General features: G+C 43.4%; 1 protein-coding gene across 1 annotated transcript in view; it reads right to left on the minus strand.

Moving 5' to 3' along the window:
* The window catches only part of LOC140210901 (dynein axonemal heavy chain 8-like), a 1,093,299-nt gene that overhangs the window by 203,185 nt on the left and 871,477 nt on the right, over positions 1 to 18,637 (minus strand). Inside the window, exons 65-66 of the mRNA XM_072280167.1 lie at positions 17,400 to 17,564; positions 10,561 to 10,787 (exon numbers count right to left, since the gene is read on the minus strand). Of these exons, the coding sequence (XP_072136268.1) occupies positions 10,561 to 10,787; positions 17,400 to 17,564 (392 nt within the window). The remainder of the gene's footprint in view (positions 1 to 10,560; positions 10,788 to 17,399; positions 17,565 to 18,637) is intronic.

An 18,637-nucleotide genomic window follows, 5' to 3' on the forward strand; every position in this document is an offset into this window, starting at 1 on the left:
TCCAGTGACCATTTGCTTTATATTGACCATAAAGCACATAGAGACTAATCAATCACTGGAGTTGAGTAAATCACAGCAAAACGGCAACATTAGTGCATAATAGTTCCCAAGCAGAAGTTTGCTTCACTGCTTTTCAGATGCAAGTTGTGTATATTATAGACTTTTGTGCTTAAGCTTTTTACACTTTGGTCATATGGAAATGTTTTTAAAGCAATTAAGAGCAGAAATTGATGGTGATGATGACAATATGCCTGTACAAAATGAGATAATACAGGAGCTCACGTTATTAATCCTTTAGACTGAAATTCTAGACCTAAGTTTCAAAATGATGCAAGACAACACTGGAGTATGGTGACTTGTAGCAAGCTGCTCTCTATAGTTCTATTCTTTGCTTCTATTATAATTGTTCTACTCTTTAAAATCTAAATTCTACCTTGTACTACCTTAATACACAGTTGTAATGAAATGATCTTTATGGACAGTATACAAAACAAGTTTTTCACATGTGACAATACCAAACCAATTTACCAATTTATTTATCAGAAGTCAGGCAAGGCTGTTAGTGAATATAATTACTGTACCTTGTTGAAGGACTTGCCTTTACAATACAGTTCAATAATTATACTCTGCATGATTAATTGAATAGAACATTGAATCAAAATTATTAGAAGTTTTCATTGCTGAGTGCAAAAATGTAACATCTATGCAGATGGCACTCAGGAGTATATTGTTCATTGCAAGGTATAAATGCAATTTTCAGTTTACTGTCGGAGAAAAGCAGCAAAGTAACTGGGTGAAACTGGCACAAAAATCTGTTCCAGATACATTGGAAGCTATTCATTGTACTGTATGTGCATCAATTTAAATCAGCAAAATGTTCCAACTAGCAGATCCTTAGCATGCAAAAAAAGAACAAAGGGATTCTTTTGTAGAAAGAAACAGCAGAGATGAAATTTCATAGAATTGAATCCCATGTGAACAATGAAAAACTTGGCTTATATAGTAGCAATGGTGAAAAACTAACAGCTTCAGAAATTCACATCAACTTCCTCCAATGCTGTCTATTGCATCTAATGTTTGCATTGTGGTTTCCTCCACATTAGAAAGACCAAGAGTAGACTAGGTGGACCACTTCACTGAGCACATGTGCTCTGTCTGCAAAGGTAATATTGAGCTCCCAGTTGTAAAACATTATAGCTCTCCTCCCCACTTCTCCTCAAACTTGTATGTCTTTGGCCTCCTCCACCAGAGTGACAGCACTTCATATTCCACCTGGGTAGTCTAATAACCCATTGGCATGAAAATTGAATTCTCTAATTTTGGATAATCCACATCGTCTAAGTTCCTTTCTCTTTTCTTCTGGTAACCAGGTCATCTCACATACACCCATTTTTCCAAACTACCTACCCCATGGCCAACCCTATATTGCCCTGTTTCTTTCTGCTCTCACCTAATTCCAGCTACCTACCACACATACACTAAACCCACTAGATAGACAGATAGATACATCATTAATCCCAAAAGAAATTATAATGTCACAGTAGCATTACATGTGCATAAATGTATAAATATTAGAAGAGAAATAAGAACAAATAAAAATTAAGTTACGTCAGTCTAAAAGGAGGGGATCATTACTTCCATGGCTATAGGTTGACTCATTATACAGCCCAATGGCCGAAAGTAAGAATGACCTCATACAGTGCTCTTTGGGGCAGTGCAGTTTTCTTAGTATATTACTAGAAGTGCTCCTCTGTTCAGCCTTGCAGAGAATGAGAAACATTGTCCAGAATTACCAGGATTTTCCGCAGAGTCCTTAGTTCTACCTAAGGCTCCAGTGTGTCCAGTTTAACTCCTATAACAGAGCCAGCCTTTCTAATCAATTTATTGAGCCTGTTGGCATCACCCGTGTTGATACCATTGCCCTAGCACACCATCCCATAGAAGATTGTACTGGCAACAACAGAGTGGTAGAATATCTGAAGAAGAGGCCTGCATACTCCAAATGACCTCAGTCCCCTAGGACCTAGGTCCCCTATCTCCTCCTACTGTTTCCACCTGCCCACTATCCCTCCCTTATTTAGCTCTGCTTAGCACTCATATATCAGATTCCATAATCTGTAGCGTTCTGTTATCACCTCCCAGCTTCAGTCACTATTTTCACCATTCCCTCCCCAACCTGGCTTTCCCGTAGAAGACATAGGGTAGTAGTCGAAGGAAATTATTCTAGCTGGGTGTCTGTGATTAGTGGTGTTCCATGGGGATCTGTACTGCGACTTTTGGTGTTTGTGATGTATATAAATGACCTGGTGAAAATATAGATGGGTGAGTTACTAACGTTGGTGGTATTGTGGATAGCACAGAAGACTGGCAAAGAATACAGTGGGATATAGATCAATTCGAGATATAAGTGGAGAAATAGCAGGTGGACTTTAACCAGGCAAAAGTGAAGTGCTGCATCTTGGTAGGTCAAATGTGGTCAAATACCACTGCCAGAACAGCAACTGCATGACCTGAGCTAAAATGTAACTATAAATGAATTTGAACATCTCACCGTAATTCTACTGAACATGCACACCACGGACGCATTTTAAAACAAGAACAATAAGTAACTCTGGCCATTAGGAGTGTTAGGGCAAGCTGTCGAGCATGTCTCAGAGCCCTCACCTGAGGGGTCAGCTGTCCCCACCAACCCGAGTCCACAACAAAGTCCAAAAGTCCTGATGGTGGTGGTGGTTGTTGCTGTCCGGGGCACTGGGTGGTGTCTGTAGTCTCTCATGGGATACACTGTTTGGTGAGGCAAGAAGCAGGGCAACTGGAATATCACCTCCTTCCCTCATCCTTGTTGAGTTGGTGGTGGTCGAAGGCAGATACAGTGCTAGTAGGTCCCGGTGCAGCACAACTGCCTTCCACCACTCAGGCAGCCGCACCCAATATACCACCTAGCACCTTTTCCAGCTCCTTCCAGTGGATTCCAAGCTTGAGGGATAGTCTATTCATTCAGGTGGGGCAGTTGACCATACTCAGTTCCCTACAGTAAAGTTCCGCACCTGGCTGCGGGCAACATAAGCCCATTTTTGGCAGCCACTAGCTGCGCTTTGGTTCTGCTGAGCCGCATCATGAATAGCCCACAGGCGACCCTTGAGGTGCTGTAGACACTCCAACCCAGCCTCCCCATGAATCACTGGCTCGGGAGGAAGGACAGGCACCAGATCCACTGGCATACGTTGGCTATTATTTGGAGGCCTATATATAATTCCCATAATGGTTTTTTTTCACTCTTACCATTTCTTAACTCCACCCACAAAGATTCAACATCCACTGACCCTATGTCATCTCTTTCTAAAGATGTAATTCCATCTCTTACCAACAGAGCCATACCACTGCCTATGCCTTCCTGTCTGTCCTTTTGATGCAAAGTATACCTTTTGATGTTAAGCTCCAACTATGGCCTTCTTTCAGCCATGACTCAGTGATGCCCACAACGTCATACTGACCAATCTCTAATTATTCCATGAGTTCATCCACCTTATTCCGAATGCTACGCGCATTAAAACACAGCACCTTCATTCTGCATTCTTTGCCCTTTTGAATTTTGTCTTTGTGGTACAATTTAACTCTTTGCTCTGTCTACATTTGTACCCGATCATTGCCTTGTCCATCTTTAAATTCATGTTACAGCTGTCATTTATTTGTAAACCTGCTGGCTCATTCTCAGCTCTATCATATTGGTTCCCATCCACACCCCCCACACCCCCACCATACAAGTTTAAAACACTCCCAACAGCTCTAGTAAACTTGCCTGCAAGAATATTGGTCCTGCCCCAGACTCAGATGCAATCTGTCCCTTTTGTACAGGTCCCATCACCCCAGAAGAGGTTCCAATTATCCAGAAATCTGAATCCTTTCTCCCTGCTCCAATTCTTCAGATATGCATTTATCTGCCACCTCATTCTATTCCTATCCTCACTGGAGCACCCAGGCCAATAAAACAGTTAAAATGTTCCACCAGCCTATTACTTTGCAGATTAGAGGGTGTGGTCCATAATTTGGTAAACACAAAATACTCTGCAGATGCTGGGGTCAAAGCAACACTCACAACACACTGGAGGAACTCAGCAGGTCGGGCAGCATCTGTGGAAATGATCAGTCAACGTTTCGGGCCAGAACCCTTCGTCAGGACTGAAAAGGGAAGGGGCAGAGGCCCTATAAAGAAGGTGGGGGGAGGGTGAGAAGGAGAAGGCTGGTAGGTTCCAGGTGAAAAACCAGTAAGGGGAAAGATAAAGGGGTGGGGGAGGGGAAGCAGGGAGGTGATGGGCAGGAAAGGTGAAGAAGGAATAGGGGAAAGCACAATGGGTAGTAGAAGGAGGCAGAACCATGAGGGAGGTAGTGGGCAGCTGGGGGAGGGGGCAGAGTGAAATAGGGATAGGGGAAGGGAGGGGGAGGAATTACTGCAAGTTGGAGAATTCAATGTTCATACCAAGGGGCCGGACACTACCTAGACGGTATATGAGGTGTTACTCCTCCAACCTGAGTTTGGCCTCATCATGGCAGTAGAGGAGGCCATGTATAGATATATCCGAATGGGAATGTGAAGCAGAGTTGAAGTGGGTGGCAACCGGGAGATCCTGTCTGTTGTGGCGGACAGAGCTGAGGTACTTGACGAAGCGGTCCCCCAATCTGCATCGGGTTTCACCGATGTAGAGGAGGCCGCACCGGGAGCACCGGATGCAATAGATGACCCCAACAGACTTACAAGTGAAGTGTTGCCTCACCTGGAAGGACTGTTTGGGACCCTGAATGGTGGCAAGTGAGGAGGCACTGGGACAGGTGTAGCACTTACGCTTACAGGGTTAAGATGGAATTACATCTTTAGAAAGAGATGACATAGGGTCAGTGGATATTGAATCTTTGTGGGTGGAGTTAAGAAACGGCAAGGGTAAAAAAAAACCATTATGGGAATCATATATAGGCCTCCAAATAATAGCCAGCGTAAGCATAACCCTGTAAGCGTAAGTGCTACACCTGCTTCCCCTCCCCCACCCCTTTATCTTTCCCCTTACTGGTTTATCACCTGGAACCTACCAGCCTTCTCCTTCCCACCCTCTCCCCACCTTCTTTATAGGGCCTCTGCCCCTTCTCTCTTCAGTCCTGACGAAGGGTTTCGGCCCAAAATGTTGACTGATCGTTTCCATGGATGCTGCCCGACCTGCTGAGTTCCTCCAGCGTGTTGTGAGTGTCCATAATTTGGTGATTCCCAGCTGCCTGCAGACTTCACCAAATACCTGTGCCTCAAAGATGCACCTCTGATTGCTGTGGATTTCCTCAGGGGCGCCAAAACAGTAGAAGAACACCCCCACAAGCCTCTCAGTGGTGGTGGTAGTGCTCTGGTCTGGGACCATGTATGCCTTTGGCCACTTTGTGAAGTAATCCATGGCCACAAAGTTGTAGTGGCTCCTGTCATCAGTGCAGGGCAAGGGACCCAGGATGTCCACCTCCACAGGCTCCACTGGTGCCCCCACGAGGTACTGCTACATTGGCACCCCAGGCTAGCAGCCCGGCCCCTTCTGGGACGTACAAGTGTCGCAACAGTGCACGAACAGCTCCGTGTCCTGCCTGCACCCAGGCCAATAGGAGCATTCGCGCAGCTTGCCCAATGCCTTTGCAACCCCAAAATGGCCGTACCCCCACCACCCTGAGTACCAATTACTGCACCCTGGCGTAGAGGTCCTGAGGAACCACCAGCTGCAGAAGACGTCTGTCACTGTTGGAAAACTACCACCACCAGAACAGCCATCCATCACACGTTTCTAGTGTGCCCCACTGAGTGTATAGGGCTTTGGTCTCTGGATCCAGGGAGGAAACCTCAGCCCACCATCCCCTGTTCAGCCATTCCTTCTCCTGCGCCAGCATGGAATCACTCTCCTGCTTGTTGCACAGCTGTTGGTGGTCAAGTGTGGGGAGGTCTACCTTGCCACTGGCTGCCACCTGAAGTGTCGCCACTGCCACTGGCCCCTGGCTCCACTCCTCAAGGTGGCAACAGTAGCAAAATTCAGTGGCCTCACAGTCAAGTCAAGTTTATTTATATAGCACATTTAAAAACAACCCATGTTGACCAAAGTGCTGTACAGATCAGAGCAGAATAGCTAAAATTACAAATACGAGAAACACAGACATAACCAAAAAGGCAAACAGCTTATAGGCATAAAAGAAACAACACAAGAGCCTAGGCACAAGCCAAAAATCAGCCACATCAGGAGGATTCAAATGCTAGTGAATAAAAGTAAGATTTGAGCCTGGATTTAAAAGAGTTGATGGAGGAGGCAGATCTGATAGGGAGGAGAATGCTGTTCCACAGTCTAGGGGCTACAATAGCAAAAGCGCGGTCACCCCTGAGCTTAAGTTTAGATCGCGGGACAGCCAGGAGACCCAAGTCAGCCCACCTGAGGGACCTGGAAGTAGAATAAGGGGTTAGAAAGTCTGTGATATAAGCCCATTTGGGGCTTTATAAACAAACAGGAGAATCTTAAAGTCAATTCTGAACCGTACCGGCAGCCAATGGAGGGAGGCCAGGATAGGAGTAATATGGTCCCTCTTCCGGGCATCTGTCAGAAGCCTGGCTGCAGCATTTTGGGCCAGTAGCAGATGGGACAGAGACGACCGACTAATCCCAGTATACAGGGAATTGGAGTAGTCCAAGCAGGAGGATATAAGGGCATGGATGACTTTCTCGAGATCTTTGAAAGAGAGAAACTGCTTGATTTTGGCAATAGCATGAAGCTGGAAAAAACTGGCTTTTACTACTGTATTAACTTGCTTGTCAAACTTAAAGGTGGAATCAAATATCACAGGGACGGCAAGAGAGGGTGTCACCATTGCTGTGGTGACTTCTGGCATGGTACTGTACCTCAAAATTGTGGTCCTGGAGAGCCTCCAGCTACCATGCCAGCTGCCCTTTGGGACTGTGGAAGCTCAACAACCAGGTCAATGATACATGGTCTGTGCGAAGCAGGAACCGTTGGCTGAAGAGGTGGGGCCGAAAGCCTGGACCATGGCCAAGAGCTCCTGGTGCGTGACACTATAGTTCGATTCAGATGGCTCAGGGTGTGGCCGAATTATGGCACAATGAGGTCTCCCTGCTCCCCCTCCTGTGACAGCACTGCACCGAGCCCCCATTGTTAGCATCTGTTTCAACAACGAAGGGATATGTGGATCAGGTTATGCCAGCACTGGGGCCTGAGCTGTTGAAAATAGCATCGCAGGTGTCAGTCCAGGCAAAGGGCCTCCCTTTCTCGGTGAGGTGGTGCAGGGAATTGGCAATGGTGGCGAACTCCTTAATAAACCAGCGGTAGTATGATGCCAGCCTCAGGAAGCTGCCAAGCTCAGCAACATTGTGGGGGTGGGCCATTCTGACCACCGTCATCTTCTCAGAGTCCATCACCACTCCTCCGGCACTCACCATGTGCCCCAGAAACTTTGTTTGGTGGCACAGTGGGCAGCATTTTCCAGGATCAAGGCACAGGTTTGCCTGGCCTCTCCACTGTGATGCGCAGCCACCTCTTCCCTCTCATCTCCACACAGTCACTATGTGACCGTAGCCAGCTGGACTGCTGTCGTTGTCCATCCAGGCAGGGATGGCTGGTCTGTGTTGGGGAGGACACCCAGACGGATGTTGGTGATGGTTGACCCTGTGCCCACCAATGGATGACATCAGATGCCCTCCACCACATAGTTCACGTATAAGTTTTGCTCTTCACCCAAATGGCTCACCTGGGGCAGTGACAAAGGAGGGATTCTGCTGGAGGTCCCACAAGGTTCTTCTCTCACAGCGCTGCCCACTCAGCGTTTCCCAATGGTTGTGCTGGGATGTTCCGCAGCAGGGCTGGCACATGTTGGTCGGAACTATCTCATGGGCTTCTCCTTGTCAGTTTCTTCCTCTGCCTTGGTGACACATGCCCAGGCTCACAGCATGTGGGGCGATGCTGGAACACCTTGGGGGGCTAAAATTGTTTCTGTCTTCTCTGCCTCTGCCAATGCCTCGGACAGCGATGATGGTGATGTCAGCCAAACATGCTGTTGAAGGCACTCCGGCATCAAAGCCTTTACAAAGGCATGGAAGGCAAACACTTTCTGGGCCACAAGACAGAACTGGGGTGAACACAGTGGCGGAGATATGCTGCGAACGCCCACAGGCTTTCTCCCACATGGTGATGCCTGCTGCCCTGTTCTTCCCTCATTGCTTCTTCCAATGGCCTCTACTCAAAACTCTGGTCCAGCACCGCTACGAGGACCCTATAGTCACGCTGATCAGCCAGCACTAGGTCAAGGAGGGCTCACAGGGCATCCCCCTCCGACGTCAGAGAAGGTGCACTACTGTCTCAGTTGGGATCCACCTGTTGCGGTAAGTTTGACGCACCAGGTAAGGCTACAGGCAGCCAGTAGCATTGTATCTGGGGAGCTTCAGGGTGGACCTTGTGGAGTTAACTGCTGGGGCTCATTGTTCCCCCTCCTCTTTCTTCGGCAGTGTTGGTGGTGAACCTGCTGTGTTGCCTGTCCTCCCATGGTGGAGGCATCATTGGTTTCCTGGCTCAGGCTGCGAGGGAGCCGGGAGATGCACTGTGCTTGTATCCTGGGTTGAGCAGCCTGGCTATGCTTACCCCATCGAAGGTACAATGCTCAGTTCCCAGTTTCTCCCTCTGGGTTGGTGTCCCATCTTCCAGAGCCTGGCCTGGGGAAGCAGGGAAGGCATATCACTCGGTCCCTTGACTTATTCCCTGGGTCTTAAGGTTCCATCCAACATCTTACCTCTTTAGTTTGGCCGTGCATTTCTAATCCCACCCCTGACACCAATGTGGCCAATGTTCAGTCCATGATGACAGACCAGAAAAGGTTGTTTATCTCAATTGCTATTTTATTGTGACATGTACAATATCTGACAGAACGTAACAGCTCAGTAAGAACTAACTTAGTCACGTACAAACGGCGGGAGGTGATTATTACACATCTTGGTTACATTCGGGGAGGCATATAAACACACAAGTGAGCAACTGTATAACCTGAGCTAAAATGCAACAATAAGTGAACTTGAATATCTCGCCATAATTCTACTGAACACACACACCACAAACGCATTTTAAGACAAGAACAATAAGTAGCGCTGGCCGCTAGGAATGCTGGGGTGAGCTTTCAACCATGCCCCCGGAGCGCCACCATATAGTAATCAGGAACAATCCGGAGAGGCACAGTAGCATAGTAGTTAGCACAATCACTTTACAGCACCAGCTATTATTGATTGGGGTTTGTCTGTAAGAAGCTTATATGTTCTCCCTGTGGCTATGTGCGCTTCCTCCGTGTGTTCCAGTTTCCTCCCACATTCCAAAGATGCACAGATGGGGTTAGGATTAATAAATTGTGGGTATGCTATGTTGACTCCGGAACTGTGGTGACCCTTGTGGGCTGCCCTCAGCACAATCCTTGTTGATTTGATTTGAAACAAACAATGCCTTTCTCTGCATGTTTTGATGTTTTGATGTACATGTGAAACTAATCTTTATCTTTAATTTCCTTACCCATGTTTGACCTAATGTCATGAGATTTTATGAGATTTGAGTTCATAAGGCTCCTCCCTCTCACTCACATATCACTGCATTACCACTTCCAGAATTTATGCCATGGTTGTCCATCCTAAGGTCTATTCTGTTTTCCCAGCAAGGCAGACTATCACTGCATTACCACTTCCAGTTAGTCTGCCTTGCTGGGAAAACAGAATAGACTTTAGGATGGACAACCATGGCATAAATTCTGTAAGATATAAATCTTTCAGAAACACTATGCCAAGCTAATGCTTGATTGGTCTGTAGGACATCTCTCCCAACTCAGACAAGACACTCTCATGACTATGATTCAAGGATTCCACAATTTTTTGATAGGAGTTATTCACAGAATGAAAAATGGCTGAGGCAGACTTAGCTGAAAAGGCATAAATAAAAATACAACTACCACAAGATAATTATAGATTAAGAAGCCAATTGAATCCTTCTTAGGTCACCCATTCTGAGAGGTAGAACAATCTTCCTGATGCTGCATTACTTCTTAGTCAAAGGAGTGCTGGGATGAGTCCGTGCAATAAACTTCCCAGTAAAGTCTGGTAACATCTTCTCATTTGCACTATGTGTTTTGACTAAATCTCACAATTTACCTTAGAATAATATTAATCATTTAGTATTTTGGTAGCTTATACATTTAGACATAGATGTAACATAAAGATTTTTACTCCTCATGTATGTGAGGGATGTAAGTAATAAAGTCAATTCAATTCAATTCATCTTCCTTGTGTTACACAGAGATTTCTTCTCAGAAGCAACCTTTACAGCTGCTATCTCTTAGGAAAGAATGGTAATTTCAGGTTATCAAATGTACTCTGATAATATACTTGTAAACCTGAGTTCAGATTTCACCATTTTTAAAGAACACAATTATTAGATTAATCCAGTTGACCAGCCTTGGGTTCAAATGTTTTTCAATATCATCAACAAATCAATCAGACTCCAATTTAGAACATACCTCTGAAAATAATCTTCACAGGTTTGATAGACCTTGTCATGAAAATCACCCATCGTTAATACCAGTTGGTTTTTAACCTCTTCTGAACAAGCAATGTGAAAATCAGAAAGAAAGTGGCTAGAGACTGCAACCAGTGCCTGTCTGGGCCAACGACTGAACCAGTCCATTGTGCAACCTGAAATCAGGCCAGGGAACTTCAGGGCACGAGATCGAAACTTTTCACCAACCTAAAAGCAGAACAAAGCACTCATTGTCTGAGATGTACACAGACCAAACATCTCATAGATCATTTATTGCCCGTCAGTAATGCATAAAGGGGATGAAAGAAATAAGAATGAGACAAAAACATATTCAGCAAATAAGCTTGCAGTAGACAATCAAGAATGGGGGGGATTCTACATTTAAATATCATACGTTAAAATTCTACTTTCTTGTAGAGGGTTGTATGTAAAAAGATGTACAATGGATTTTTAAAGCATTTTTCATGAAAATATTATGACTATACAGAACTTCTTGCCTTGATACAGTGAACAGTCCATTGTAATACTCTAAATGACATACATTTTAGAACATGGAAAGTGTGGGTAACTCCTCCATAGATGGTCCCAAGGTTGCCTGTGAAAGGAGGAGGGTTAGGCATCAGGCTAGCAATCCTATCCGATAAAACCCAGAGCTAAAGAAACGCCAACAGAAGCTCTAAAGCCCTCTTCCCTGGGAGAGGAAGGATCTTTGATTAGAAGATGTATGAAGTTGTGTGGTAAAAGCAAAATCCACAGGGCCGATCAACCTTCTCTCAACCCCAGGACAGGGGATTCTAGTGAAATGCTTTTGGTGGCCTAAGCCCCAGAAGGGTTGATGGGCTTAAGAAGAAGACAAAAAAGATGAGGATGATTTGGTACTATTTAGTTACATTCTTTAAAACAGCTTGATCATGAATTGTACATTTTGATGCATTTACTATCATACATAAATGTAAATACACCATCAAAATTCATATTTTCTTTCTATTCCTTGAATCGTCATTTTCTCAGCTTCAGTGATACTCCAGCTAAAGTTTTTGGCCTTGATAATTACTTTAAGATGGAGGACTGTTGACACAGATGAGAATGATGTTGTGGACACTTAAATAATATTTACGCGTCACACTAGCATTACATATCCATGGACCTGTCAGCTAACTGTATGATTTCATTTCCCAGACATTATTTTAAGCCATAACTTACTTCTGAGTAGGGCATGAAGAGATTGGGCTTCATCAGTTGTATTATGAGGTTAAAGATGAATGAAATGACTGGAAATAGAGTGAAGATGGATTAAAGGTTTTCAAATACTTTCTTGAAGGTTCTGCTGTTTCTGCTGAGGGAGCGAAGGATTATGTTAACCCCATAACAAGGGGTAGGATTGAGCAGTGCTCTCAATCCAGTGTAAGAACTGTTTAATGGCACAAAGTGCATCTTCTTCCAGCAGGTCTTGTCCATCCTTTGTCGTTCACAACACTCCTTACTTCTGCATTTCTTTCTTCACCCCATTGTTGCATTCTGCTGTCCATTTTGTTATCACCTTATACATAATTTCTTGTTTCTTTTCACTTTTGTCAAAAATCTCATCCAGATTGCACTGCTTGGCTCACTTGCTCTTGACTGATCTCACCAGTCCCTAATACAACTACTTCCTGTAAAAACAGGGCACCCCCATTCACATTGTCTAATTAATTCTCCCATTCAGTTTATTTGTTGGCCAGAGGAAACATATATCCTCACTAACCAGTCATTCTAATACTGAGGCTCACAATTGCATGCTTAAATGGAAGTATGTAGAGTTGACTTGAAGCCCACTACTGCCACTTTGTGGAAATATTCCTGCTGAGTCCATTTTAACCTCACATAATGGAACAAAAGGAACAGCATGGAATATTCACTAGTAGAGTTTTTTTTTAAGGGATAATTAACCCTTTGATTGCTGGCTCTGGACATTTTTATAGTTCTGCACTTTGTTGCATTCTGTATGGCTCAAGCTTCCAAATCCTTTGGAATGCTTTGTCAGATTTTGAATCGTATTTTTCTGGTTTTAGGAGTCATCATTTAAAATATGTTTTCTTTTTTCTCAGAGTGCTATTCAAAAAATAGTACAAATATATTCCTTAAGTATTTTAAGGCAAAGTTAGATAGATTCTTGAAAGTCAGAATAAAACTGCAGATACTGGCAATCTAAAATAAAAACTGGAAACACTGGAAATACTCAGCAGGTCAGGACTCCTCCATGGAAGATAGGCTTCTTCAGTTTTGAACCATGGTGGGTAGTTTTCTGGCTTATAAACTCTGAGTTATTCAAAGCTCTAGCAATCACATGAGGGTTGTTAAGTGTCGTAGAGGTAATGAGAGGGTTATTAGTATTACCGCTGCATGAATGGAAGTGTGAACTGTTCTAGAGATGCTGGGGTAGAGATGTTAGGACTGCATTGTAAGTAGCTGATAAGTACCCTATCCCTCTATTCAGGGATGGGTTTTCCAGTTTGACAAAGATGGCTTTTTTAACCCCTCTTTTAAACCATCTGTCCTCCCTGTCCAAAATGTGCACATTGTTATCATCAAAGGAGTGTCCCTTGTCCTTTAGGTATAGATATACAGCCGAGTTTTGACCTGAGGAATTATCCCTTCTATGCTGGGCCATCCGTTTGTGAAGTGGTTGTTTTGTCTCACCAAAATACAGATCTGTACAGTTCTCATTGCATTGGATAGCATATACAATATTGCTCTGTTTATGTTTGGGTCCTTGGGGTGGACAAGTTTCTGTCTGAGGGTTTATAGGTTTGAAAAACACAGGGATTTGGTGTTTGTTGAAAATCCTTCTGAGTTTCTCTGAAACTGCAGCCACATATGGGATGACTACATTTTATTGTCTCCTTTGCTCCTTATTTCTGTCTGCTGGGCTGATGTCCCTGCTGTTTTTTGTTGCTGTCTTGAAGAAGACCCATTCAGGGTAGTCACACGCTTTCAAAGCTTCTCTCAAATACTTGTGCTCCTTGTCTTTAGCTGTAATGTTGATGGGCACATTCCCGGCACAGTGATGTACTGTTCTGATAACCCACAACTTATGTTATAATATAGGTATTGATCTGTGTGAGTTAGTTTCCTGTAAACTTCAATACCTAGATGTCCATTTTCTTTGATAAGTACTGCACGGTCTAAGAAGGCCAGTCTATTGTTCTTGACGTCTTTTCATGTAAATTTGATGTTATTATCCACAGAGTTGATGTGTTCTGTGAAGGCTTGCACCTCATGGGTTTTGATCTCATGGAGGTGGGGTACAACACCGCTTATTAGCCACTTACAATGCAGTCCTAACATCTCTGTTGGGACCGCTGCTTTTTACAATGTTTGTCAGTGATTTAGATAATGGAATTGGTGGCTTTTTGGCAAAGTTTGCAGATGATATGAAGATAGGTGGAGGGGCAAGTAATGCTGAGGAAGCAATACAATTGCAGCTGGACTTAGACAAATTGGAAGAATGGGCAAAAAGTGGCAGATGGAATTAAGTGTTGAGAAATGTATGATAATACATTTTGGTAAAAGGAACAATAGTGCAGACTACTATCTAAATGGGGAGAAGGTTCCACCATCAGATATGCGGAAGAACTTAGGATTCCTCGTGCAAGACCCCCAGAAGGTTAGCTTACAGGTTGAATGTGTAGTAAAGAAGGCAATTGCAATGTTGGCATTTATTTCAAGGGGGATAGAAAGTAAAAGCAAGGAGATAACGCTGAGCCTCTATAAGACACTAGTCAGGCTGCATTTAGAGTATAGTCAACAGTTGAGCCCTACATATCAGAAAGGATGTGTTGTCATTGTAGAGTCCAGTGGAGGTTCACGAGGATGATTCTGGGAAAGAAGGGGGTTAACATATGAGGAGCGTTTGGCAGCTTTGGGCTTGTATACATTGGCATTTAGAAGAATGTGGGGGAACTGACTGAAACCTACCAAATGTTGAAAGGATCAGGTAGGGTGTATGTGGAGAAGATGTTTCCTATGGTGGGGGTATCCAGAACTAGAGTGCACAGCCAAAGAGTAGTAAATCTGTGGAATGCTCTGCCACAGACTGCGGTGGAGCCAAACTTGTGCATATATTTAAGGTGGAAATTGGTCGTTTCTTGATCGGTCAGGGCATCAAAGGATATGGTGAGAAGGCAGATATATGGGGTTGAGTGGGATTCAGGATCAGCCCTGAATGGCCTAAATCTGTTCCTATGTCTTATGGTCTATTACCTCTACGACTCTTAACGACCCTCATTTGATTGTTATAACTTTAAACAACTCAAGAGTTTATAAACTGGAAAACCACCCACCATGGATCAGAACTGAAGGAGCCTCTTGGATGAGTAGCAAAATGTCTTCTAGGCAACACAGCAAGTCCAATTACCTTGATTTACTACTGCTTGAGAGGCAGGACGAATGACTTAAGTTTCAGTAGGAAAGCACTTTGGGATATTAATCCCCTCCAGTCTTCCAATATCTCACATGTGGCTAAGGAAGATATAAAAATCCCTGCCATGACCATATAAATTTCATCCTTTGCTTCCCATGGTAAGTAAGCGTCACCTCCTATTCACCCCGGCTTCTCACTCTCTCTTCTCTTCTCTCCCCTTCTGATCCTTCTCAAGTCCCTTATTCTTTCCCCAATCTCATACTCACCTCTAACATCCTATCACTTACTTCCATATCCCTTTCTCTCCTGGTTCAATCCATCTGCCACCCACACAAATTTCATCCCACTGGCTCTGACCCTCTACATTTAGTTCTGGTTCCATTTGCTTTTCAATTCTCCCTTAAGTGTTCTGTTCCCCACCTTCACTCTCTCCTGTCCCCATCTACTTTTTGTCTGCCTCCATCTATTATGTCTCCCAACTTCATGACACTCCTTTGCTCAATCTACCCATCATCCTTCATATCACTCTCTATGAAAGGTTCTTCCCTGCAAGAACCCAGCATGTTTTTGCCTTGCTTCCTTCATTTATTCAGAGATACAGCGTGGAATAAGCTCTTCTGGCCCTTTAAGCTATGTGGTCGAGCAACCCCTGACAACCTCCAATTTAACTCTAACCTGATGAAGGGACAATTTGCAATGACCAATGAACCTACTAACCAGTACATCTTTGGAGTGTGGGAGGAAACCAGAGCACCCAGAGAAAACCCCACGTGTTCCACGGGGAGAATGTAAAAACGCCTGACAGAGGATGCCAGGACTGAACTCCGAATTCTGACAACCCAAGTTTCATAGCATCCCACTATCTGCTACGTTACCATGGTTGATTGAATTAAAATCCCTTACTAATCCAGGTCTCTCATTGTAGTCCAATAATTTAACTTTGATACCAACCTAACCTGCCTATAATCTATTCTAATCTTTATGTGAGAACATTAAACTCCTGTGATAGTAGGAACAAGTTCTAATGGGGGGGGGGGCGGAAGATCATTAATCCTGATATTAACCTTTTTGGTAAACTCCCCTTTTTGTTATACCCCTCCATGATTCCAACAACACTTTTTGCTGCCTTGGAAAAGCAGCTAACATAATCAAGAGCTTCTCCCACCCAGTCATTCTCTCCTCTCCCCTTTCCCATCTGGTAGAAGACACACAAGTTTGAGAGCACATTCTACCAGGTTCAAAGACAGCTTCTATCCACTGTTATTAGGCTATTGACCAGATCCATGCGCACTAAAAGATGAATTCTTGAAACGTTGATCTCCCAAACCTATCTTGTTGTGGTCTTTGCATTTTATTGTTTATGCTCACTGTACTTTTTTGTAACTGTAACACTATTCTGCATGGTTTTCTTCTTACTACCTCAGTGCAATTATGTATGGCATGATCTATAAGACTGAATATAATTCTGGAACTGTTGGACCCCATGATTTGCTGTTTGAAGATTGTTTGGGTGTTTCAGTGCTCTGCAGTCCTTGAGAGGATTCCGGGAGGCAGAGACAGTGGCAGTGTGCATGAACCTCATGGTGGGCAGGTTGTGGGATGGGGTGCAAGCCGATGTTTGACTCAATTTCCCCGATTAAAGCTCCCATTGTGTATCAATTAAAATGACAAGGAAGATTGAAACGTCCAGGTGAATCCAGAAGGTGAGTGCCAGCTACTTGCCTTTTGATCACTCTGTTACTGTAGAGGGGAGAGCCTGCCACTGTGCCCAGAGAATGTTATCCAGGTTTTCTGCGTTTTGTATATGGACTTGGACTATAGATTTTTTTTCCTAGTCTTATAGTTTTTTTATATATTTGGTGTTTGTCGCCCGGTCTTTCTCTTTTTTTATGCGGAGGAGCAGGATTTGGGGGTCAATGTACCTATTCTGTTTTGCTTGTTTTTTGCGCTGGGAGGATGGATTTGGAGGTTAATGACCATGCTGCCTTTCATTTCTTTCTTGGTTTCATGGCTACCTGGAGAAGAATTATTTCAGAGAAGTATACTTTGATAATAAATGTACCTTTGAATCTTTTTTAAAAAAATCTGGATGGTATGCAAAACAAAGGTTATATCTTGGAATATGTGTTAATAGTAAACCAATATCAATCACCTTGAATCTGGAGGACTTTCTGGGTCTCCAGAGCCACTCCTCTGGTGTGAGGAACTCCTTAAATTAGCTATTTCTATTGTATATTAAACTAGTGATATATATGTATTTAAATCATGCACTGTACTCATACTAATAGCACCTGGATAAAATGGTTTTGGTCCCTTGTGCTCAGTTATCCATTGATCCCTTCTCCACAAGTTTTCCAACTCAATAAAATTTTGACTTACTTAAATTTATAAGTTTATAATATAGATGAGGCACTGACCGGAGAAAAACAGAGGACAACATGTAGATTTGCTCTGGCTCTTCGTATAAAATATTCATATAGATTGTCGAAAGTGGGAGGGATCCGAGGTGCCTCCTTCTTCATTGGTGCAATCAGTGATTGAGTAATTTCATCAAGTTCATCCCGAGCAAACAAGTTTGATACCTATCAAAGAAAACAATGCAAAAAATGTTGAAAGGTGCTGCAATTTTGATTCATCAGGAAGCTCATTGTCATTACAAAATATTTATAATTATGGTGCCTATTGTTTAGCTATGCTTATTGTGATATGAAAATATCTGCAGTAGCAAATTATCTGTATTTAAAGTACTTGAATTGACATTTAAGCTCTGCCAATTTGGATTCATTAACTTTCCACCATGCTGACCCACCCATAACCCCATCCTTAAAATTGCTGCTTACACAAACATATGAAATAGGAGTAAGAGTAGGCCACTACCCCTCTCTCCTTGAACCTCCCCAAAGCTTCTTTGACTTTGATTTTTATATACCCACGGTAATATTTTACCATCCAACCCCCTCAATGCTAATCATTTATTGACCTCTGCCTCAGACTTTCAATCATCACCAATGGAAGAAGAGAATTCCATTGATTTACAGCCCTCTGAGAGAAAGAAGATCGTCTCATCTCTGTCTTCATTGGGCAATTTATTTTTAAAGAGTGAGTCCTAGTTCCATATTCTCCTGCAAGAGGAACCATCCCTTCCAAATCCATCCTGTCAAAACCTTGGAAACAGAGATAGGATTTCAAGTTTCCCATCAAACTTTGGGAGAACACACTGACTAGAAAGAGATGCTGGGAAGCATAAACAAAGAAATACAGTGATGAAAGGTCTCATGGACAACACCTAGTTAGTAACAATGTGAAGAAGTAAAGTTGTATTGATACAGCATTTGGAGTATATCATTGTAAATTATTCCACCATGAACCATCCAGAAGATAGGATAAATAAATGTGTTTTGGAAACTGTCAATCTACATAAGGAACAGTCTGAACTATAAAGTATTTGTAGTTACTTGGGCAAGTGACTGAAGTAAAGAACTCTTTGGTCTGATAAGCAAGCAAATATGTTTTGTTTACTCCATCCTGAATCTAATTTGTGATGAATGATCAACCTTGACAGGGCCCAGGTTTAAGTTAAGCATGGAAACTGGAACAATGGAACAGATGTGTCTAAGTGTGGAGTCATGGGAGATGGGCAAGGTTTAAATGACTA

Source organism: Mobula birostris, chromosome 2 (genome assembly GCF_030028105.1).
Source record: "Mobula birostris isolate sMobBir1 chromosome 2, sMobBir1.hap1, whole genome shotgun sequence".
Classification (NCBI taxonomy): domain Eukaryota; kingdom Metazoa; phylum Chordata; class Chondrichthyes; order Myliobatiformes; family Myliobatidae; genus Mobula; species Mobula birostris.